The 24,393-nt window shown below is 44.9% G+C and overlaps 1 protein-coding gene across 1 annotated transcript; it reads right to left on the reverse strand.

Annotated features, from left to right (window-relative positions):
• Nucleotides 1-11,417: 11,417 nt before the first annotated feature.
• Nucleotides 11,418-15,142, reverse strand: LOC103371451 (protein Tob1). The gene is made up of 2 exons (XM_008300782.1): nucleotides 14,851-15,142; nucleotides 11,418-13,632 (listed from the first exon to the last, which is right to left on the reverse strand). Exon 2 carries the CDS (start codon nucleotides 13,428-13,430, stop codon nucleotides 12,387-12,389), a length of 1,044 nt encoding a protein of 347 aa, XP_008299004.1. The 5' UTR covers nucleotides 13,431-13,632; nucleotides 14,851-15,142; the 3' UTR covers nucleotides 11,418-12,386.
• Between the last annotated feature and the right edge of the window lie 9,251 nt (nucleotides 15,143-24,393).

The following is a 24,393-nucleotide window of genomic DNA, read 5'->3' on the forward strand; positions in this document are numbered from 1 at the left end:
CATTTGTTTTATTGTTTTCCAGACACACGTGCAGTCAGAACACTTTGGACGCTAATTTTGGGATTTTAGACGGCACACGGATGTCTGGAATCTCATTAGCTTTAAAATGAAAATGATATAATCTAGATTATTTAGTGCTAGCGACGTTGATGTCCTCATCCTGGATGGTGCATCACATCCAACTCCAGAACTCAGAGATCTTTTTCCTGCAAACCGTCTAAAGCATCAGATGTAAGACTGCAAAATAAAATTCCCCATAGCTGTTCGTCGCGGTGAATGATGATGGCGTGACAGATATTTTATTGCTTTTACAGCAAAGTGCCTACAAGTCAACGGATTTTTTAAAACAAGGACAAAAAGTTTGTCTTCCTGGAGAATCTCCTGCATCATCCCTCATTCTACTCTTAAATTGCAGTTTCTTATGATTCAGTTTAGCTTGACACTGTCGTCTGTATTTGTGTAACATCAGAGTGTTTCTGCTCTGCCCATTATTCTTCACTATTCCAGTCTCTCTTTTTATATTCCTGCATCCATCCAGTCTTTTCCTCCTTTTCGCTACCTTCAGCTCTCCGTCGTTCTCTCCTCTCTCTCCCCTCCATCTGCTGCCTAACCCCCCACCCTCATCTCGTCCTTCTCAGCTTGCTGGCCGAGCTGCTGACGTCTGCAGCAGCAGTGGAGCGACGCCAAGAACCACCTTAAATCATACGGTTCCTAATGAAATGCAGACACACGGACCGAACATACGGGAGACGCGGCGTGCATAGGTTTGATGCGATTTTCTAGCACAAAAAAAAAAATGTGTAGTTGTATTTGCTGATTAAAAGGAATAAACGTGCCAGCAAAAAAAGGACGCTTTATTATTGATGTCAGTTTAAAAAAACAAAACCAGCTCACAGAGTGAAGCATGTCGGTGTGTCGAGACAATTCCAGAGAGGCATTTCTAAATTTACTCTCTCAGGTAGCTCTTCTAGGGGTTTTCATTTCATCGTGGTCTCCCTCGGGAAAGCTCTAGTCATCTATAATGTGCATAAACTCTGGGTGGACAGAATCTAACTTTCCAAATATAGACTGCAAGTCACGGCGATGCTGTTTACTAAAAGAGCATCAAACCGGAGGGAGGGATTCATCTCACCTACTGCTTTTTCCACAAAAAAAAATCTGGAAACTTTCCAGTCGGTTGGCTCAGGCTTCAATACTGTACACAGAAGATAGCCATCTGTTCCATATTTTCCTTTTTCACATACGTACCCCTTCCCCTGAGCTCGAAAATCTGTGTTACCTGACCCACATTCAGGAAATGTAACCAACCGAGCAAAATCACCGCAGCAGTCGTAGCTTAATTACAAAGAGTTATTTAAACAGACGCTTTTTTGGGTCATCGGGCGCCTCGTCGTCTGATTTCACTCCGTTTGATTCGCGCCGAGTGTGAAGAACTAAACAAAAAAAAAAAGTCAGTTTAATCTCGACTCCCTTCAAGTGAGATCACGTTTCAGCGACATGGAGTGACATGACCCGGCAGAACCCCCTCCTGCAGCTCCTCCACTTTCCCATTTCCTCCTCCTTGTTTGGCTGCAGCCAGAAAATTCACAACACTGCCAGTAATCCTCGGTGATGGCTGACAGCACAGCAGGCACTATATCACAAGATGGGATTGATGTTTTATAGGCCCACTGTGGACCGCTATCTGCCTGAGGGGGGAGAAGAAAGCGCGAGAGAGGGACCGAGTATAAATCAAGACTGAAATGTGGCTACTGTAAAACTCGGTTGCACCACGTAGAAAGCAGGCTGTCTGAGGTTTCTCACTTTGCCAAACAAACATTCCTCGGGCCTGTGGAGGAGCGCGTCCGGGTCCGATAAGTGTTCTGTCGCGCGACTCCACGGCGCTCTTGAGTTAAACTAATTTGAACCAAACCCCAGATTAAGTGTAAATCACCAGATAAGAGCACTTCTTTCCCTTCACCTCCTCTGCCTCCCTAAGCGTTTAATCCTCCTTGAGATAAAACAGTCTTTCTTTCCTCGCTTCCTCGGGCTGCTAGCGTCGTAGCTCGGTTTACTGTCACACCGCGCGGCGATGCTACAGGAGACAAAGACGCTCCGCTTATTCACAAAGAGTTTCGACAGCCTTTATCGGCAGGGACAGAGCGTGACGCTGTATTCTCAGCCTGTTGCCCTTGTGCGCGAGTGTTAATACACCCAAACAGTTGGCACCGACATTTAAGCCGAGAGCAAACTGCTGACTCAGAAACCAAAGGTTATGCGGGCAATATAAGAAACATTAATCTTTAATCAGTCACGTGCCTCCTTCAGCTGATTCGATAGCAGTGAAATCACTTGTTGGGAGATAAGAGATGCTGGGACGCAAGAAAAACTTATAATGGAAGGGTTTGAATATTGAACTGTGACTTGAATTGCAAATTTCCATCATTTTAAATCCCACAAAGACCAAATGTTTAATTTGACAATAAAGAATTCGTGCATATTAAAGTTTGGAACCAGTTTCCAGAAGCAGGCAAACAAAGAGGGAAGAATATGTGTCTTAAAGTATTTAACTCTGTCTTAGACGAGGTGTTGAAGTGGCTGTATTAGATATTGTAGGAGATTATCACCCAAATCTTCATCCCTCCCTTTGCTTTAAGAGCTTTTCCATGAGGTTCAGCTCATTGTTGTGAAACCTTAAGCTCGCTCTCTGATAGCATTTTGACCACTAGAGCAGCAAAGAAGAAAAAAAACTACCATCCTGGCAATAAATGGCAGACAGGCTTAGTTAGAGACCTGCTCGTGGGCATAGGAAAGCATTTAGAGAACAAATACAAAGTATTTGAGTGACCAAACTCCGAATAAAAAAGCAAATATTTGCTAATTTAGTCACAGCAAATATTTAACATGACTAAATTTGTCACATCCGTTTAACCTTTTCGTCCTTTTTTTGGGACAAATTTGTTTTTGTGCATCAGTCAAAACAGCCCAAATCCTGTAATTAGGCTTGAAATGTGGGAACTGTCCCTGAAGTGACCCAAGAATTAAACTCCTTTTGCACTTATACTGTAAAGATGTAAAATATGAGAAGCATGTGAGGGTTGAGTTGAGATGAAATAACTTCTTTGTTGCTTGTTTTGTGTTTACAGCTTGTTCCCAACAGCAAAGTGCTTACAGTAAAACCAAAGACAACAAACAGAAGACTCCAAAATATAAGATAGTTTTTGGAACAAGTGCTTGTTTACGCTGCCTTGAAACGGAAAAAAAAGGTTTTTAAGGAGGTCAGAAGTTTTATGGAGGCGTCGCACCAAATGAGTCCTCATCTAAACATGTTCCATAAGGATCCTTTCTGAGAACTGATGAATAAGTAGTTTGTTCAGGCTCACACATAAAGGTCAGCAGAACTCAAGTGGGCCAAGGTTTGCACACAGAGAGTGGGAGTCTGATCCGTCGTCTTTGTTGTTGCTGCACCGTCTACCTGTTTCTGTCGTCTGGCTGATCTGTCGCTCAGGTTTAGTCATGTGTCTAAACGCCGCCGCCGCCGCTCAGCGAGCAGATTTCTACACATCATGGTCCATGCAGTTGAGTCAGGAAACCGCCGAGCGCTGGACTCGATCCACATGTGAGACGAAGGGGGGAGAGAGCTGGAGGGAGGGGATGTTAAACGACGGTCTCCCCCCTCCCTCCCTCCTCCTGTTAATTCTCTATAAAACCTCCAGCGCTGACGTTCTTATGCAACGCCGCCCACGGAGGAACCGTCAACACCTCCCACACGCGTACATGCACACGGCACCGGCCTACACGGGAGGAGAAGCCTCCAGCATCTCTGCTCTGTGTGGGAGACGAGTGACATCATTTAGTCCACCTGTGTTGTGTGTTCACAACAAACGCTGCAGCACAATGTAGTCCGAAGGTATCTGATCCGCCGTCTGCGCTAATGAGGGCCGGGTCCCGACTAAAGCTCCTCTCAGGCGCCGGTTTGCAGCATCTGAAACGTTCGCTTCTTTTATTTACCGTAATTTTCGGACTATTGAGCGCACCTGAATATAAGCAGCACCCACGAACTGTAAAAAGAAAACAAAATGTGTACATATACAGGCCGCACTTGTCTCTAAGCTGCAGGTGTCCACGTTGGAACATGAGATATTTACACAGAAAGATGTTTTAAACTTTTAATTAAATACGTACTGGTAACATACACAAATACCGTAGATGCTTTTTTCTGAACAGTTCCTGTAACACGGCTGGTTAAGAAAATAAAAACTACAGCAGCCAACCAGGAAAAGTCACTGATCTCTATCTTCATCTTCCTCCTGAAGACCACTAAAGTCGTCTTCTTCAGTGTCTTCAGGAGTTGAACAGCCTCAGAATCACTTCCTCAGTCTCTCTGTCGTTGTCGCTCTCACTTTGGTCTCGAGGTAAAATTCGTAAAAATCATAAAAATCCTTAAATTAGCCGCATCATTGTTTAAGCCGCAGTGTTCAAAGCTTGTGAAAAAAGTGGCGACTTATAGTCCGGATATTACGGTAATAATATTTTTTAAATGGGACATTTACAGAATAGAGAACAGGAGAGCCGTATTCACATCATCAACAAGATTAATAATGACATAAAAAATCAAAAAATTAAAAAAAAAATACTAATAGAAAAGAAATATTAAAAAAAAAAAAAATAATAATAATAAAATAAATTAGAAAAATAAAGACGGGGGGGGGGTCTCGGAATGAATTGCAAGTCTGTGCATCACAGTAGCAGGTAGGAGGGTATGTCAATGGTGCTTCATGTTTATCTGTTTCAATACACGCACCATTCTCTCCACTGTTCTGGAGCTGATGGTTTGTTTTTTGTCTTTTTGCCTCTTATTGTGTAGGACAGTCGAGAGAGACAGACAGGAAAGTGGGGGAGAAGAATGCAGGAAGAACCTGCAGCAAAGGGCCATGAGTGGGATTCAAACCCATGACCTCTGCATCCAGGACTATAGCCCCCGTACGTGGGTCACCAGCTTAACTAGTTGAGGTCTAGCAGCGGCCCTGGAGCTCATGTTTTGTGATGTTTTTTTATTTGCTGCCGGGAAAATCTTGAGGAGATCATTTGCGTTCATACCATCAGGGATGATTCCAAGATAAACACAAATATTAAAACCCAGGAGCTTTGATGGGACACCCTATACCAATAGACCTGAATGATGGGGCAGGTCCAGAACATATGGGTGTGACCCGCCATGAGCCCTCCACGTTCCCTCCAGCAGTTGTGTTGGGCACCAGTTTGTTTTGGGGTGAGAAAGATTCGAAGTAGGTTCTTCCAACAAAAGTCCCTCCAAGTGGGAGGTTGGTGGAGGATACCTGTTCTCCAGGCGCTCAGCCACTGGTCCTGTGTTGTTCTATGTTCTCCCATCTTTGCTTCACATCGTCCTGAAACATTCACTTTTGAATACGACACAAGTCTGCAGATTTTAGCAGATGACATGTCGACGTAGGAGATCGTTCATGTCCCAGATGCTGCTAAATACTGCAGCAAAAAGTCAAATTAATGCCGTAGATAATTGGCTCATTTGACATAAACCAAAGCCGGTATTTAAAAAAGAAAAACACATAAAAATACCGACAAACCCCACGTTCACACAACCTGCTACTGGGACCGCATCAGAACCAGCAGCCGCTCCGTCTTACTGTTGCGCCGCAGTGCTGCCTTTTGGAGAATTATGCTAATTGGATCATAATGATTTGTGGATGTGGTGACGTGTGTTGTGGAGGCCCTGCAGCAGTGCAACGCGCCACATGCGCACATCTGACGGTTGGATAAAGTGAAACCGGTCGTCCAAGTTGGAGACGAGCTGACAAGCCGCCGTTACTTCCGGCTCTCGTCGTGCATCACCGTCGACTGCCGGGAGCGTCTGAATTTGCATCACCCACACGGAGTGATTAATTCAGCCATTGTTTCAAAACGGACTCCAGAGTAAGTTCCCCGACTCCTTCTCTCTATCTACGTCTGTCGCGCGCTATTTCGGTATGTGACAGATGACGGCGTCGCTGTAAACAGCCCTGGATGATACCTGACAGTTTGCGTTAGCCTAATAAGCTCGCACAGCAACACAACAGTACGCAGTGCAATTAATCTGATGTTGTTCCAGGGCTGATTAAAGGACAATATGTTTGAAGCTATTACGGAAACTGTCTTCCTTTTTTAAATCTATTTACCAAAACTACTATCTTCCAGTCAAACTATGGGACCTAAAACAAAACAAAGAGATCGACCTATGACGTGAAGCTCTCCTGGCCGGTTGGCTGGAGGAATCTCTATCGTAACCACCAAGTCGGGCTTCATTAGCGCCTTCCTGTGCGGCGCTGTTGGCTGACAGCTGTGTGGTACATTCCCCAGATCATTGCTCAGGCTGGACTGCACCCCTGTGAGGATACGTTCAGTAAAAAAACAGTCACATGAACGTCTGATAATTCCCCGAGCAGGCAGAGACAAGGTCACAGAATTCAAAGAAATGAGGAAAGAAGTTTGTTTTTGCCTGAACATCTGCATCACAGCAGCTGCAGGACGCAATTTCTCATCCTGAACATTCATTTTATTGAGCAGTTTTCCCTCTACGTGTTGGACATCAGCTGGTACAAGGAAGCTGTGATCATCGCTCTGCAGCTCACTTGACGGCGAAGCGGCACAAACATGAGAGACGTGGGAACTGACGCCTTCAGCCACAACGGAAATGTAAATGAACAGTAAAGGAGGTTAAAGCAGGGCTTTTTTTTTTTGCATCTCCCAGTGCAAATAATTAGTCGAACTCGTGTGTAAATGTATGTAAAGTTTCATTTACATACAGATATCCCCAGCAGGTTTAGGTAAATACAGGTATCTGGCAGACCGCTTCAGTTTCTCTCAACGTAAATAACTATTTCTTCTTGAATTCACATCCTTGCAGATGAGGTTGCAGCGGGTCGCCTTTAGCTAATGCCAGCTGAGAGTCTTGCATAGTCTTATCTTTTTTTTAAACTTCCCAGGCAGAAAGAGGAGGACTTTCTATGCATTTGCTTTTGTATTTTTACACAACGCAGGTGTGTGTGTGAGAGAGAAAGTGAAATGGGAAGCGTGTGCGTTCAGGCCTGCACGTGAGCGTCGTCGGCAGCCTCATTAGCGGGATGGTTGACATTCCTCAGCCCTGAGTCAGTCAGTCAGTCAGCGCCGGTCCAGCTGTGGTTTCTCGGTGATGTTCGAACAGGTTCGCTCGCTGAAGCTTTGTAAACGACTGACAAATCCTCTCCGTGTTATTTGGGTTATGGCTTCCAATCCAACCTTGTCGTCGCTCTAATTAACATAAAACAGGAACGCAGCGTGCTCCTCGCATCTGTTTATTTATTCGACGACTCGACCTCATCTCGGCAGTTCACAGAGGCGCAAAACAGAAGCGTTCATTCACGATTAGCGCTCACAAAGATAGCTTTTTCCTCCGCATGTTTTGACATTCTGTCCCGCTGATCCATACGACTCCAGGCTGGGCTCGCCAACAACCTCGTAAAAAAAAAAAAGAGCTTCCTTTGAGAGCGTACATTAACTCTGTTGACAAAACATTCAGGTCCTGGAAAGTGAAAGAAAACAAAGTGTGCGTCTCATGACTCGGAGTCAGGAGCTGGCCAGTCGTCTCCACTTCCTCCCTTTCTTCCTTCTTTTCTTTCTTTAATATGTGTAAATATTATTCATGAAAGTGTTCAAAGCATCCTGAGGTATAAGTCAGGTAAATCCAGCCTGACTCTAAGTCGACAGAAAAGGTGTTTAGAAAGCAATAGCTATATTTTCTTGGCACCGGAGAAGACTTTGCGGTGACATGTACCCTATAGATAATATGGATTAAGCAGTTGTGGAGAGGAAAAAAAAAAAGCAGATATGAGGGGACTTTGGCTCTCAGACAGCTCTGTGTTATTACTTCATGTGTGCAGAAGGTTGTGTTCCTCTTTGTTTGCATAGACGGATGTACAGTGTGTGTGTGTTTGTGTGAGCAGCTTTCCCAGCATTCCTTTCTTGCTATAGCGTCCTCTCTTCCTCTGTCTCCACACACATATAGGAAGTGATGAATAGGAGGTGTCCATCCACCCCCGCACACCTCTTCCCCCGGCAGCACCACAGATCTGCAGATTGCACAGCGCCGATTAATCTCCGCTGGAGTTTTGAGTCGCGTCGCTCGGACTCTGCCAAAAGCCAGATTTCTCACACCTACGGAGGCACGTTTGGGTGCAGAGTTGGTGTTGCTGAGGTGAGGCAGCAGCTAAACGCAGCCAAAACATAGAAGCGTAGGACAGCTTAGACACACATGGACTTGGGTTAGTGTGTTGCTTCATAACGTTGGCAGTTCCACCCCTCAAAGGCAAACTATCACTGGAACCCAGTGGCAGGTATCCGGGAGTGTCACGGTACACTGTGCTGGAAACTAGAAGTACGTCAGCCTGAGGGGAGCGAGGAGGGGAGGAGGTTTGTTTTTAGTTTCCTTCTGCAGATAAGAGCAGCTGCAGTTTAAAGGGCTGGGCGCGTGAGTGTCTGCCGGGGATATCTACAGTGTACAAAAGCAAACCGGACAACCTACTATGCATGAGAAGGTCTGAATGCGGTCCGCAGTGTGTGTGTGGAAAGCATGAATGCGGAGAATTTCCTGATGTACGATGCATCTATGATGATCCGTGACACGGTATGCATCCACAGAAAGATCCTAATATATATCAACTTTGCTGGAACTCTTGTTGTTGTTCCATTTGGACTCACATCAACACAGCACAAGAACATATTGAAGCAAACGTCGGCCCACTTCCAGCAGCTCACATGCTCCCAACATAAAGCGACTGATGCTCGCAGACCAGTCGACACATTCCTCGTTAATGTGCAATCTTTCATACTTGTTGCGCACTTTTAAAGCCTCTGAATTAGCGGTTAGAAGAACAAGCTTCCCCTCCGAGGCGCAGATAAGGTGAAGTAATGTTCAGAGGAAAGCACAATTCCTTCCAGCTTATCGTTGCTCAATCAGCTCCAGCGTGCTTCCAGAAATAGACGAGGCGGAGAGGAGCCCGGCCGAGGGAAGGGACTGAAAAGACATTAGTCGTTTCTTTTTTTTTTTTTGCTGAGGACAGTGACATTAACATAAGGCCTCGTCGAGCACAAGCTGAGCCGAGCTCCACCTGTTTTTATGACAGCAAAAGGGGGGAGGGAGGGGAGTGAGAGGTGAGTTTGGCATCAGATTAGCCTCGATAGTGACGCTGGCAGAGTTTCAGTGTCTCTCTGCTCCTACAGCAGTCCCACCGATCCCTCTTCTCTTTGTTGCTCGGTGCTATTCTGATCCCATTCTCGCTTGGATTTTCTCCTCTCTGGTATTCTTAGTGCAGTATTTTTTTATAGCATCCTCTTTGTTGTCCCTTCTTTCACCCGTAGGGACGTAGACAGGGTTGGAAAGAACCAGATTTCGTTGCTATTTAAACTGCAATATTCCTACTTAGAATACCGGTGATTCCTCAAAAGCGTCTCGTCTGTAACACAACAGGATCCGTCACATGTCAGATTAGATAACGTCCTGTTTCCTGATCAACGTGTCATGTGGTCGACGGCTCAACATGATTTTAATTTCAAAAAAATCGAACGATTGTCCATTTAAAGCAGCGAAACTGCAGCCGGTTTGAAAAGACGTCTGCGCAGGACAGTGATGGAAAAGCACCGTGTTTCAAAACCGATCCGAAGATGCTGTGAATTTATTTTTATACTCAATAGCCTCTTTAAATCACTTACAAACACAACTCCTCCGGTTAACGTAGGCCTTTTTGTATATGCGGAAATAAAGTTGAAGGTTGCTATAAATCTGCTGCAGACCAAGCAGTAAAATAACTAATTTAAGTGAGCAGAGGGCAAAAAAACATCACCGATCCCAACCGCATATGTCCCACTGATGGACGCGTTGTGTAGTAAAACGCAGAAAACAAAATAAAGCGCAGATGGTTCAGCAGCGTGCAACAAGTAATGATTATCCAATAAAGGCCCTTTTTTTTTTCAGAATGACCTGTTCCACAAAAAACATCCAGTCAGAGCAAACACAGAGTCACGGAGCGAGATAAACAAACCCACTCCCACCAGGCCCCCGTGTATCAGCAGCCAAGATAAACCGGCGCACACGCTGAACTTTACGCAGCCTATCAGGCCCCGAGTGTATCAGGGGACGCGCAGGCAGACGAGCGATGATGAGGCGGCCCCCGGGGGGACCGCGATACGCCGGCGGGGTCGGGGCGATTCCAGTCAGCCGGCGCTGACACGATGCAGTCCGACAAGCTCTCATCAGACGCAACGCCACGGAGGTCTCAGGCAGATACAGCAGTGTGTGGGTTTCTATTACTACAATCATCCACAGAATAACAAAAAGACCTACCAGTTCCCTTCATCCCTACATCTGTGGATCCAATTTCCATCCCATATTTGCCAAGTTATGTGTCGACTAATCTGCCTAATTGCTGTATTAATCACCCCAGGAAGGTCTTCAACTCTTATGCAAGACTGTGAGGTGCTAGAAAGCTGTAAAAGCGCTTGTTTTTTATGACGAATAGCTTCTTTCCATTCTGTCACTCTTGTTATCTTCCAACCCGGCGTTATCGCAGCGCTTTCTCACGATGCACAGATCACGCTCCGGTCCTGCCAGTTAGCCATTAACAGGCCACATCCTCGGGGACACTGGGTGAAATGTGACTGACCAGCTTCCAGCGACACACTCATCAGCACCGTTTTTACTGTTACGGTTTAATAAATAGCTCGCCAGACTTCCCTTTTTTTTTCTGTATTTCCAACTTGAGAATAAGTCACGCTGTCTGGTCATGCAGAGAGAGTTAGCAAAAACTAATTTTCTCTGCTCACATGCACCGTTGAGCACGATGGCTTTTCTTAGGGTTTTACAGTTTGCACATGTGTATTTTCATCAGACCGGGTGGGTTTCTATAAACGCCTCCGCCCACCGTACGCCGCTTAAGGTTTGTGCGGCGTCCAAAAATGTTTTCGCAACCTGCTAGCGAGCGGCCTTGTCGTACATATGAGGCCGGGCTTTTAGTTCAGGAGGTTATCGGGCGAGATGCAATCACACTCCCACCAACCATATGTGCAATGACAGTTGGCCCAAGGGCAACTGTTAGCCAACACAGCCTGCACGGTGTGAAACTGCTGCTGCTGAGGGCTAATACTGGATATCACAGGCAGAGGAAATGAAATGTGTAGCGTATGATCTAATGTAGGTTTGTGCTTGTAATCAACTAAACCTGCAGAAGTGTGAGCAAACTATGACCTAAATGAACAGCGATGTTTGGAAAAACCTGATAAGTTTCGTGACTTGGAGGCAGAAATCTGTCCCAGCATGTCAGAGAAACAGCCAAAGTTCTGCTGTCAGACTCGCCTCCGCCGAGCACACAAACCGACGACAAGGTGAAGGATTATTTTCAAGCTTTTTAATACAAACTTAATAAACTATCAGTCCCTCTTAACATGTAAGACACTGACTCCGAATACTTTGTTATACCGTTTTGTTTTTATCAAGTATTGCACAATGTAGGTACAAAATTAATATACGATTACATTTTGTCCATAATATAGCAAAAATCTTTAAACTCTTAACAGAAAATACAACTCTTATGTTTTTCAAAAAAGCAAATATTCTTAAATCCCACCACTACGGAATATTCTGTACACAATCTTTAGAATAGTCAATGTTTTTTTTTTTTTTAAGATGGATTCATTTTTTTATAATTTCAATAAAAAAAGAAAACATAAAGTTGCTGCAGCCATCACAGATCACTGGAGTAGTAAAAAGATATAAATGCAATACCATGTCGTAGAAACAATAGATACTCTGATATTTTACAAACTCTGTACTAAATTAAATTATACAATTAGAAAAAGACCAGGAAATCCCACTTATTTTTGCCAATTTCTTGAAAAAAAATTGGCGTTGTCCAGTTATGTTTAAATACTGAAAGAGGCCATGACTTGTGGTGGTGGGTTCTTTGTTTTTTTTTTTTGTCTTTTTTTTATATCTTAAAACAGTCACATAAAAAAAATATTTTGTGCTTGGTTGGCAAAAGAAATAACAATGATGCATGTTGAAGTTTACGTAACCAAGCTTGGACATCTTGTACTACAAGCTTCATTGTTTAAGAAAAAAAACAAAAAAAACAAGTATAACTCAAGGGGGCAACGTAATTCACCCTCGGGCTCATGCTCTTTGACTCGTAACTTAGATCTTACAGGTGACAAGTCGTGTTTTTTTTCCTTTTAATTCTTGACATTCTGTTCTCGTTTACACTTTTTTTTATTTTTCAAAATGTGCATTTGTGTTTGTTTCCCCCATCACATTATCTCTGGTCGTTTCTGTATGAAGTAGTAGCTTAAGTAGTACCTTTGTACTAGTTGGCCATGACTGGCTGGAATTGCTGGTTAGAATACTGCATGTTGCTTAAGCTGAAATTCAAGCCATCCATAAGGGACTTGTCGTTAAGGCCACCGTAGGCCGCAAACATATCGAAGGCATTGCTGTACTGCAGCGGGCTGAGGCTGAGAGAGCTGTCCCCGGGGAACAGAGCACTCTGGCTGCCCTGGCCCTGCAGGCTGGGGAACACAAACTCCTTGGCGTTGGGGGACAGGGCCGAGGGCTTCTGGTGCTGCTGCTGCGCGCCGAGGCCCAACCCGTACAGAGAGTGCATGGAGGTGGAGATGGCTTTCTGTTTCAGGAGACTGTTCACATTCAGGCCCAGGTTGGTGGGAGAGGTACGGGCCACCTTGTTGCCAGCGCTGCCGCCGCCGCCGCCGCCGTTGCCGCCGTTGTTGTTGTTGTTGCGTCCACTGCTCTTCATCTTAGTGGAGCCGAACTTGGTGGCAGCGAAGGTGGCCGTCGTGAAGGTTAAAGGCTGCGTGGAGCGCGGCATGAAGGTGGGGCTGACCGCCGCCGAGTGGCCGAAGGGAGGCGAGGGCGAGCTGGAGCCCGGAGAGGCGCCGTTGACGGGCTCGCTGATGGGCATGAAGACCTGCGCATCCGGGTTGAAACTGTTCTTGATCTCCTTGTCCAGATCGAGCCCTCCACTAGTAGCTCCACTTTCGTTGCTGTCGTCGACGTACAACACTTTGACTGGGCCCTTCTCCCCAATCTGGTAGGACACCTCGAAGGGGTCAATCCACACGCTGAGGTCCTGGGGCAGGTTGTTGCGAACATCCTCAATGTCCAGCCCGCTCTCTTTGGCTGCCTTCTCCACCACGGGGTCCACCTTCTCTCCCACGTGGATGCATCTGAATCCTGAGCCCTTGTATGGCTTGTCCGGGTACCAGTGTCCCTCGTATTTCTGCTTCAGCTGCCGCTCCAGCTCCTCGCCAAAAATGTTGACCCGCCGCCTCGGCAGCTTGTTATATAGGTACGAGATGATGAAGTTGAGAGCTACTTGGATTTCAAGCTGCATAGCTAACTGCTGAAGTTTACCAGGTGTGTGGAGAATAGTTGTGTCTGACCTTGACTGTGTCCACTGGGTCTGCTTTGTTTATCCGTGTTTGGCAACACAGACACACTCCAGGCAGGATGAAACGGGTTCAAAATCAAAAGTGCTGGTTTTGTGTAAGTGGTGTCCTTCCACAGGGTGTGACAATTATTTGTATTTTTTTTTCCTGCAACAATCAATAGAGAGAAAATCAAATCGTAAGTAAATGTAAATACGAGCAGAAGGATCACGTTATCAGATGTGTTTGTGCCATTTGAACACACAGCTACTGGAGACTGGCAGGTTAATTATTAAACATCTGCTTTAAGTACTGAAGCATGTTGTAGTTTTAACGCTGCGAGCTCAGACACACACACAAGTTAAACGTCACACAGCAGAGAAGCGAACCTCACAGGGGCAGCAAATGTTCAAATATTCAAACAGAGCCAACTGATCTGGGATCAAGCTTTGCTTCTTGCTCATCTCACACCTAAAGTCACCTAAATGTCCAAAAAGAAAAAAAGAAAAGTGGGTATTGGGCACAGTGAGCTGGGAATCCTCTTACATAATAGGTTACCAGATAGCCTCCTTCCAGCAGGAGACAGGAAAACTACTGGTGCATTTAATTAACAAATTAACTTAACCGAGTAAAATTATCGGTCTGATGGGAGGGTAAGTTGGTTAAGACAAAAAAAAAGAGCTGGGTGGATTTCAGAGGTTTACAACCGAGTCACGGGGGGCTGGTTAAGGGATTCCTACATTTTAAAAAAACACAAGAATTAACAAACCAGAACCCTGTTTGACCATTTTTTTGCAAGATCTTGAGTGTTTAAACATGAATCTAGTCAATGTAACGCAAAAATCCAGAGCCTTAAAGCACATTTTAGGAAATAAACAACCCTCTTGCTCTAAAAAGAACAGCTAGCAGCAAGGACAGAGTTAACTTGTTGAGGCTGCTACCTCGCACTTTATCCCTAATATGGGAAGAAACAGGAAAAATACCTGCAACATGTACTCTTAGTCCAGCTCGTACTACATATTCAGGCTATTATACTATATTGTTGCAGTAGCACACAAAGTGCAGCCCTGTAGCAGCCCGCACTGACACCAGTGGACATTTTAGGACACATAGAATAAAGAGAAGATTCTAGAGCACACCATGTAGAGTCTGAACATAGTGGGTTCATTATGGGGGGAAAAAAAAAAGAAGAAGGCATAATACAGTTTTATCGCCTGCACACACACACACACACACACACACACACCCCTCCCTAACTTGGACTGACGCAGCAAATCAGCTTAGTAAGTAATGAATAGAGCCACAGTCACACAAATACAAGTGACAAGTGAGCTGGAAAAAAAATACAAAATGAAATAAAACCAAAACATAGAAATAAATACTTACTTTTTGTAAAAAATAAAGATTCTCAGTAGTTCTGAAGTACCGTTAGTTAGTGCAAATAGAAAAAAAAAAGTATAAATACTTTCTTCACAGAGGATATATTACAAAAAAAGTATTCCAGTACATGTAGATGTCGGAGGATTGGCGTTTCACGGTTCGCTTCGGTTTCTGTTTTTTGAAGGTTTATTTTTTTTATTGTCTTTTTTTTTTCTTCTTCTTCTCNTTTTTTTTTTTTTTTTCAGCAGGCTTAGCAGAGTAGCTCCCTCCTACTCGGGAGTTTCGCAACTTCGTCCCCTTCTCGCTCGGCGCTGCCTGTATTTATAGCCTCCCTCCGCCATGGACACGAGGTGGGCGGTGATGCGGCTTCAGAGGTCAAAACAATACGAGCGGCCGCGATTGGCTGCGAGCGACAGTCCCGCCCCCCGAGCAGGGAGCGAGCCGGGCGCTGATTGGCTCGGACGCGCTGTCAATCGGGGACATATGATTCTGTGAAATGGGAGAGACGCTTGTGATGAGGGGCTTGCGTCAGAGATAACCTAGGTCTGCGCTGACAGCAAAAGGCAAAAGTAATTAATGTTGGGAGCGAAACTGTGATACAGAAAGATAAATAATGTGTTTGTGTTTTAGAGCGAATGCTTAAAAATATGTAAAATAAACCCCATCAATGAGGTGGTTTAACCCTTATAATAAGATAATAATAGACAGCCTGCACCGTCAATGTAGCCCTACAAGGAGACGTTTATTCTAATATCATTTATTTATGAGCTTTTTGTAATCTGCAACGATTAAAAAAAATAAGTACATAAAAAATAACCATTAAAAAAAAACCCTGCAGGAGCTGTGATGGATGTGTGAGTGTGTTGCCTGAGAGGAGATTCCCTACAGCGGAACAATACAGCTGGCAGCAGTGTGGGTGGTGCTGAGCGCTATCTGGAAAACACAAGCGCTGATTGGTCCAAAACGGGGCAGGAGCCCTACGGTGAATGGTGTGCCCGTATCCAAGGTGCTGATGCAGGCTGCGCACGTCATTGCTCGGCTGAACACACGCTGTTGCCTAATTTAAAGTGCACTAACACACACACACACACACAGATAGGTGAGCTGAAGTCACTGCTGCTGCTGCTGCACAGTGCTGATTTACAGTCAGCTTAAAGTATGCATAATAGCAATCATTTCCTGATGCTCTATTTTATTGTAAATACCAGTAATTGTGCACGTTTTCTTTCTGTAAATACCACCATATTTCTATTTATTGCACCTTCTTCCGTACACTGGTTCCTTATCTATCTTGAACCTTAAAATCCATCTATCTATGGGAGAGAAGTAAAAATAAGGGTTGTAACCATTTACAGACAGAGCCTAAAAATAGGAATATTACATCCGATTTTCCCAGAAACGGCACCGACAGACATTCTTTGAGCACTTAAGTTTGCAGGCAGGGTCATGTGAGCCGTAAATGTGCACGAAAAAGAGGGGCCCCCCTGTCGGAAAGCGCTGCGGGGATCAAAACGCACAAGACAAGGCGGCAGATCGGGCGGGGAGCCGGAATAGACGAGGGATTATGTGGTTTGACTTTGCCTCAGATTCACGATCTCCCTCACGGTGGAAGTGGGTGGGAGGGCGAGCCAGCCGGCTGCCAGCAGCAGCACTGTGACTTCCACGGTCCCGGCGAGGCCTTGTGGGTTGTTTTTACTGTAAACAGCTCAGCGAGATCTAATGTCACATGTCCTCTTGGATCATTGCCACGCAGGCATTCTCCGCTGGCTGCTTTTTATGGTACGGCATTTACATACAGTGTGCTTCCTCGGCCTTGTGTGGTTGTTTGCAGGGGCAACAAACAGCGAGCAAGGTCAGCAGTAAAAAAGAAATGAGGCATGTTAAGGCTGCGATATTGTCTTAGGGTGTAATCCTTTAATCATTAGTCGAATGTATCCGCAGAAGTCTAATCCCCCAATCGGTCAGAGTTTGTGATCCGGGATTGAGATAATTTTCAGTGTTTTTGTTGTGAAAACGCCTCTCAGGAGGGCTTTGTTGTGTTTTTACTGAGGCTGAAAGGAAGGTGTAGGGTGTCCAGATATCTACTAACCCATTTCTCAGCGAATTGAAGGTCACCTTTAACAAAAAAAAAACCAGTAGCGTTGCATAAGCGGCATTTGTCATAAGACCTCGGAGCGAACATCCCCCGTAATAAAACAAGCTTGATCTCAGGCTGACAGCTCCGGGATGAGCAGCATCCTGACAGGTGTGTGACACTGCATTATGATCCACTTCCTCTAAAGAAAGCAATTAGGAGAAGGGAAAAATTGCTTTTCTTCTTCTTTTTTTTTTTTTTTAGCTCCTGAAATCACATCTGTGGTTAAGACTCGTGATTAAAATCCCATTTCCTGCAAACTGTTTATGTGCGGTATTAAACGACACGTAAACAGAAGAGAGGAGCAGCTGACACACAAGCAAAAGGAGATTTCTCACACACTTCCATGTCTGCCTCCTCCCTTCGCTTCCCTTTTATCCCCCGGTCGCCCCCTCGCCCTCCCTTCCAGCTCAGACACAGAGGCTTTGACGTCACTGGTTGTTATTACTTAACACAACTCTGCAGAGCGCCCTGGGCTCCTCGTAATAGACAGATGCTCTGCTCTGCCTTTGAAGAGCAAATGAAGTAGTGGGTGAGACGAAGGAGACGGCAGAGAGAGAGAGAGAGAGGCAGAGGAATAACTGTGGGTGCTGCACTGGCACCGAGACTTTTGTGGATTTTGTCTTTGTTGTGCCAAAATGAAAAGCGTCTCTTCCAAAACTCAGATTCACGCCGGAGAAAATGTCGCTATTTGAAGGAGCTGAATCGCATAACATTAGATAACCGAGTGATTTGGAATTATGCAATACATATTTCAGATTTAAGCTTTCTTCAGAAATCCTTGACTCTGAGACACACATAAGGCATGAAAGAAGCAGCACATAAAGATATAAATGGTTTATGGAGACCATGAATGGTGGATGGAGGATGTAGCTAACCACGGGATGAAAAAGGCTAATTATCTTCCTAAAGATATAGACGTTGATTAAATGGAGAAAACTGGCCGTGCGATATCTCCATTAGCATGGTAGCATGGCAACGCAAGACCTCCAGCTCATCAGCATCACTTAGCGTTAGCGGCTAAAGCGGTCCAGAAGATTACCCAGCACCAGGCAGTGTGTCTCACCGCTTTAATCCCAAGCGTTTAACCTAAAGAAATGAAGTGACCGCGCTGCCATAAAGCCTCATTAACTAAATTTCACGAGCGACTGAGTGTTTACGGCGACGATTCATGGCGTTATCAGGGGATTTTTTTTTCTTCTTTTACTTTTGTTTTTGCTGTGGAGCGGCCCGTCAGCTCCTTCTACAGCCGTTAAACATCACGCTCCGCTGGCCTGCACACGGAGGATTTACGCGGCGCGGTATATGTAAATACAGAGGTTATGTTATCAGTTGTCACGACAGCAGCGTAACGACTTTTTTCTCCTGCACGGTCGCCTTCATAACCCGCCGAGGCTGTTACATAATTCATCCGACGGCAGGCCGTTTGGGCAACATCAATAGATCTATTCGCCATCTGCAGAGAGAGGAGAGGGGAAGAAAAAAAAGAGGAGGCTGAAAAGCACAAAAGAATATAATCAAGTCTAAGCTGAGTAAAATAGCTCATTATTGATCCATGGTCAGTTTCAGAAGCGCTAAATTAATGAAGCCTCTTCATCCGTGGGCTCTTTCTTCCTGCGTTGCTTTGTGTTATCTGATGGGCCGTGCAAATGAATGATGCTATATTTAGAAAAGCATGTCACATATGGCGTGGTACACGTCCTGCGTTTATCAAGTTGGGTTGCTAATTATAAGCATCCATAAGTCATTTGTTTTTCAGTTTCCTAATTGCTTTATTATCTCTGCTGCCTCTGTGCAGCTCCTCTGCTGCATGTTGTTTTGTTGTTCTGTACATTCTGTACATTCCTCCTTATCGTTTCCCTCACTTTGACCTTGTAGCTTTGCTCGGTAAAGAAACGACGCAGCTTTAACTTCCAGGCCAGGAAAAAAAAAAAAAAAAGCACAATTGAATGTCTCTCACATGCACCAATGAGCAGGTCGGTCGGCTGCACGACTCCGGTACTGTACGTTCCCGTGAATCGGCGGTCACGTGAGCTGTCTCTAAGCTAATTCTTTACTCTTGATTTCGTCGCCACCTCTGCGACTCCTTGAAGGGAGGGTACGGCAGCCCTGCATGTGCTCCGCATGTACCGAACCGGCCGACTCACGCGCCCACGCTGCACATAAACTGTCCTGAAATGATAGAGCGACACCCCCGGTGCCTCAAGGACGCGGAGAATCAATTTAGTAATGAGACATGGATAGCTAATGGAAAGATAAGAGAAGGTGCAGAGGAATTTTTTGATTTATCCGTGGCAGTGACAAGGCGCATCACTTTGTGTGGTTTAGTACCTGACATTATGTTGATTACTTCACATTTTTTACTCCGCTCCCCTCTTCCTCCCCAATCACTCATGACTTTTTAATGCAGGGCCCTTCGTTTGGACGACAAAAACGAGTTTGCTGGCGGGCTGGAAGGGCGGAGGGTCCACGTGAGTCTTTAACAGCAGGACTGGACGCGCTCCAAGGTGGCATCTTAGCGGTAAACAAAGGTGGACCCTCTGCAGCATGCTCGTTCAAGAGGGTACATTGCATTATCTATTATATATATGTGAGGCGACCTGGCGAGTTAGTGTTTGAACGTATTCCACATTTCCATACGACTAAAATCCAATTACTTTCTTCACGTTTATCTTCTATTCATTTGCAGGTTTGCGCAACTTGTCAGTTTAAAGGATCGGATTATGATAGTTGGCATGTTCCTGCCGTGATAGTTCTGTTAATATTACACCATTTTACACACTTTTATCTCATCATTCCCGGATTACTGCAGCAGCCTGAACCAAATATCTATTGATTAACTTCAGACTGTGCATAACTCAGCTGTCAGGCTTCTTTACCAGAAATAAAGGATAAAATCGCCCCCGTTTTAGCCTCTTTACGCTGACTCCCCGCATGTTTTAGGACAGATTTTAAGATTTTAATCTGTTGCGTTTAAGGTTGTTCTTGGTTAATCTGCTGGCTTTATCTCTGACCATCTAATGTGATAAACACAGGTGTGCACTTTGAGATCCTCGGACCAATTAAATCAGGTTGGCTGACCACTTTTAACCTTTCATAGATGAGTTTTTGAGATCTGTACATCATCAGCGGGATACTTTTTTTTATTTCTTGAAAAGTTTTATAGGTTTAAAATGTTGGGTTTTGTTTTTCAGATAAACTGTGAGCGATAAATTAGACAAAAATGTCAGATGCTGCAAAAATGATGCAAATATTATTATTTAATTTCTTTTTTTCTCCCTTTTTTTAAAAATGTGTGAGAAAGTTCATTTAACAAAATTAGAATTTTATGGCAATTACTTCATTTATTGTTTTAAACTCTTATTTATTTCTTTTAAAACATTTTTCCCCCCAGATTTTTATGCACTATCTATCTATTTATCTACTTTTTAAACCTGATGCTTTTATTAATTGTCTGCTTTATTTTGTAACTTGGATTTTCAAAATCCATCCATCCATCATCTATACACATCTTAATCCTCATTAGGGTCATGGGGGGCTGGAGTCTATCCCAGCTGACTCAGGGTGAAGGCAGGTTCACCTGGACAGGTAACCAGTCTATCACAGGGCTACACTTAGAGACAGACAACCAAGCACACTCACATTCACACCTACGGACAATTTAGAATCACCAATTAACCTCAACATGTTTCTGGACTGTGTGGGAGGACGCCGGAGAACCCAGAGAGAACCCACGCTGCACAGGGAGAACATGGAGACTCCACACAGAAAGATCCCGGTGCCCCCACTGAGATGCGAACCAGCGACCTTCTAGCTGCGAGGCAACCATGCCACCTAGCAGCCCGGATTTTCAACAGTGCTCCGTAAATATCAATTATTTTTCTCGTCACATATTTCTGTCGCAACATTTAAAAAAAAATCTTCTCCCATGTCCAGCTATGAAGATGGCAAAATCCTTTCCTCGGCTCCGTTACTCTGTCTGCAATATTTTTAATGCATTGAAACGTGTCCAGATTGGTTTTTGGATTCATTCGAGAGAGATTGCAGTCTGTCACACCTGGCATCAGAAAGTCTCAAATGTCTCCTGAGTGTCTCCTTGATTGGATTTCATTTCGCTGCTCGGTATGCAAAAAAAAAACAAAAAAACCCTCACATGTACAAACCCTGTAAACTAGGACCAGCACTCAAAATCAAAACAAGACGGACCTGCTTCTACTCTTTCCCTTCTGCTATTTTTGGCTCCCAGAGGAGCTCCTCGGCTCGTATGAACTTACACCTCGTCAGTCTTTCGTTTTGGACGAGGCCACATTTGCACCGACGTTACGCACCACATGTGGCTCGAGGAATTCAGTCCCGGCGAGGACGTTCGCACCTACATCCCGAGCTTTTAACTTGCGACTGGGTTTTCTCAAGGCACATTTTAGTGCTTAGTGTCACTCTGGAGTGTTGGGGAAGTAATAGTCTGCAGGTTGAAAGGGTGCAGAGGTGCGAGAATGGAAAGAGAAGGGGGAAATACGGAGGTATAAAGGAACAGCTGGGAGGATATGAAGGTTGAAGGACGGCTGTTGGACGAAACAAAAAGGCCGTACACATGGAGAAAAAAACAGGGTATGGAAACAACAAGTACAAATTATTAATGTGCCTCACTGGAGGGCAAAATCAATTTTATTTTCAAACAGCAAAGTCATCAGAATCGGTACCACCAGCGGACAGGAGTGGAGCTCGCCATCAAAAACACTCGGGGAGGTTTGGGAGGCGGCGGCGGCGGCGCCGGAGTCTGATGCACTTATCATAATTCTGATTAGAACTGACCCTGGAAAGACACAGCATGCAATTAGGATTCACAGAGAGAAATTAAATGTAAACAGCGAGGGGCCGACTGCCGAGAAGTGTGGCTGATAGATGAGGGGAGAGATGGAGGCAGACAACGGAAGAGGAGGACGGAGGATGAATGAAAAAAAACCAGAGGAGGGTGTGGAGGTGGAGGAGGGGGGGGATAACAATCCCATTGTTGTGTTTAGCAGAGGGAGGGAGGGAGGGAGGAGCCGCTCTGGTCGCGGTTGTGGAAAAATACTTTGTTGAATCTGTAAATTCACACACACAGATACACATTCATGCATCTCTCAGCAGGCCCGGCCTCGCGTTACCTGAATGCAAAATGGTAATCAGCGGAGACGAAGCGGCCACGCACCAGCAGCAATCTCATCTGCTTTCAAATGAGATTCACAGCTTCATAAAGCGTGCATGTCGTCTTGGAAATTTTCTGGCTGTTCTGTGTGATTATTCAGCTTGTTATCGTCCGCCCTGTCACGTGGAGCAAATCGGATCTCGTCTTGCACATATGAGTCCATTTAATAATGATAATAATAACAAAAAAAGAGGATAAAGTGGACTTTCATTTAGTCCATGAGGTTGGAAATGTTTTCCTTAGAGGCACGTATGTTAATAGGCAAGACTGAATATCGCACAAAGACCTACAATACTGATCAAAAAACAACAGGCTCTTCATTCCATCCCGTGTGGCCACAACATGTCGAGGTTGATGAGAAATCTGCTTCAACCCAGTCATTTAAGGCCAAGGACGTTGTACAATAAGCACATGAAGGGAGAGGATGAGGGGCTGGAGGGGGGCGCTAACACAAAAATAAACAGCTCCTTTATTAGAAGCATTCCTCTGATTAGCAATTCATTCATTCAAAAATCCAATTAACCGGAATCCAGCATCGCTACGATTTCGCCAACATAATCCTTATCCGCAGAGATAAGATTTGCTCCGCTGGTTCATATTCCACGGCGACGACGTCCACATCATCAACACGCTGACCGACGGCCGGCCCCTAACTTCTCTGTTCTTTTGGCTCTGGGCCTGAGCCAGAATTAAAGGGAGAGATAAGAACAGTACGCTTTAGCCTGAAGTCATGTGAAGCAGCTGCTCCCTGCTTCCAAAATATGAGGAGACACAATAACCCGACAGGACCTTCGCATGGACACACGCAACCGCCGTCCACTGTTTGTTTATTAGCCAACAAGGCATTGAGGAGACTTTCTGTTTTCCAGTAAAAGCAATGTTGAACTCTCACATCCATTTGTGTCGTATACATCGTGTTCTTGCTAAAACAAATACATTATTTATGACATTTCCTCCCTGGAAGGAAGGATTCGAGGAGATTACGTTGTAGTGGATAAAAGCAGCTCTGGGTATATGGCTCTTTACACAAGTCTTTATCTCAGGCTGGGGACTTACAAATACTTTGCCCTGCGGTGCATCTGGTTGGAGCCGGAACAACGCACCACTTTACAGGACATGAACTCTGCTGCGGCGCTTCCAGACGTCTCCCTCCTCTCGTGGTGGATCTACGTTGGATCTCCTATCAATGAGTCACACACGAGCATAGTAACCAACAGCTATTGGTTGTACCTGTTTTGGAAACAGACACGGTACGGCGGAGTGGCTGATGCATACTTAAAAACGAGTACAGCACGTTAACCTTTCCTTTATTTAGCTTCTGTCCTGCGGAGTCAACGAGGTGAACAAATATCAGATGGCAAACTGACTGGCCATGAATGCAAATCAGGAGGCAGGCGAGGAGACTAGATTGTAATAGACAGCAGCCCTGATGAATCATCTTGTGGATGGGTGCGTGTGTGTTTTGCATAAAGATGAAACAGTAAAGAAAACAGCATCGCTTTGATTTATTTTCTCATATTTGTATCAGAAATTACTTTTTTTTTTTTAATGATACCAATCAAAGATCTAAGCTGAGAGTGCACCGTATCACAGTTCAGCCTCACAATGCACAGATGTGCAGAGATAGCTTCTTTAGTTCATCTTCTTCTTTCTCTCCTTTCCTTTAATCTGACTGCATCTGAACATGTCTGCTTCATGTCCGAATGAGCGCCTCGGCTACTCTCACTACCATTTATTCATCACTTTCAACACAGCGTCAGTCAGCGACACACAAGATTACTACACACTGATGTGGGATGTTGTTCCGTATACGCGGTGGCACAACAGTTAAGGAAGCTGCAACCGCGTTGCTCTTCTCTTTAGAAAGCCACAAAAGGCAACAGCATGAGAAAACTCAGATGTCATGCGTTAATCATGCATTTGATTCACGCGTCCCTCTCTCTGGAGGGTTTGAACGAAGCCTTGAGGAACATTAAAATGAAAGAGAGCCATGTCCGTGTCAGTGTTGCATATCCCATATGTCTGAGATACCAGATGCTCCACTGTGACGCATGGCGGCGGCAGCATCATGATGCTCCTCGGCAACAGGCCCTGGAAGCCCCGTAAAGGTAGAATGCAGCAGAAAATCCTGACGGACAACCTCATGCAGTCTGCAAGAGAACTGAGACCTGGAGGGTGATTTGTTTTCCAACAAGAGTCGAAGCAAACAGCCAGAACTACACAAAAG

The sequence above is a fragment of the Stegastes partitus genome, unplaced genomic scaffold (assembly GCF_000690725.1).
Source record: "Stegastes partitus isolate 25-593 unplaced genomic scaffold, Stegastes_partitus-1.0.2 Scaffold1589, whole genome shotgun sequence".
Classification (NCBI taxonomy): domain Eukaryota; kingdom Metazoa; phylum Chordata; class Actinopteri; family Pomacentridae; genus Stegastes; species Stegastes partitus.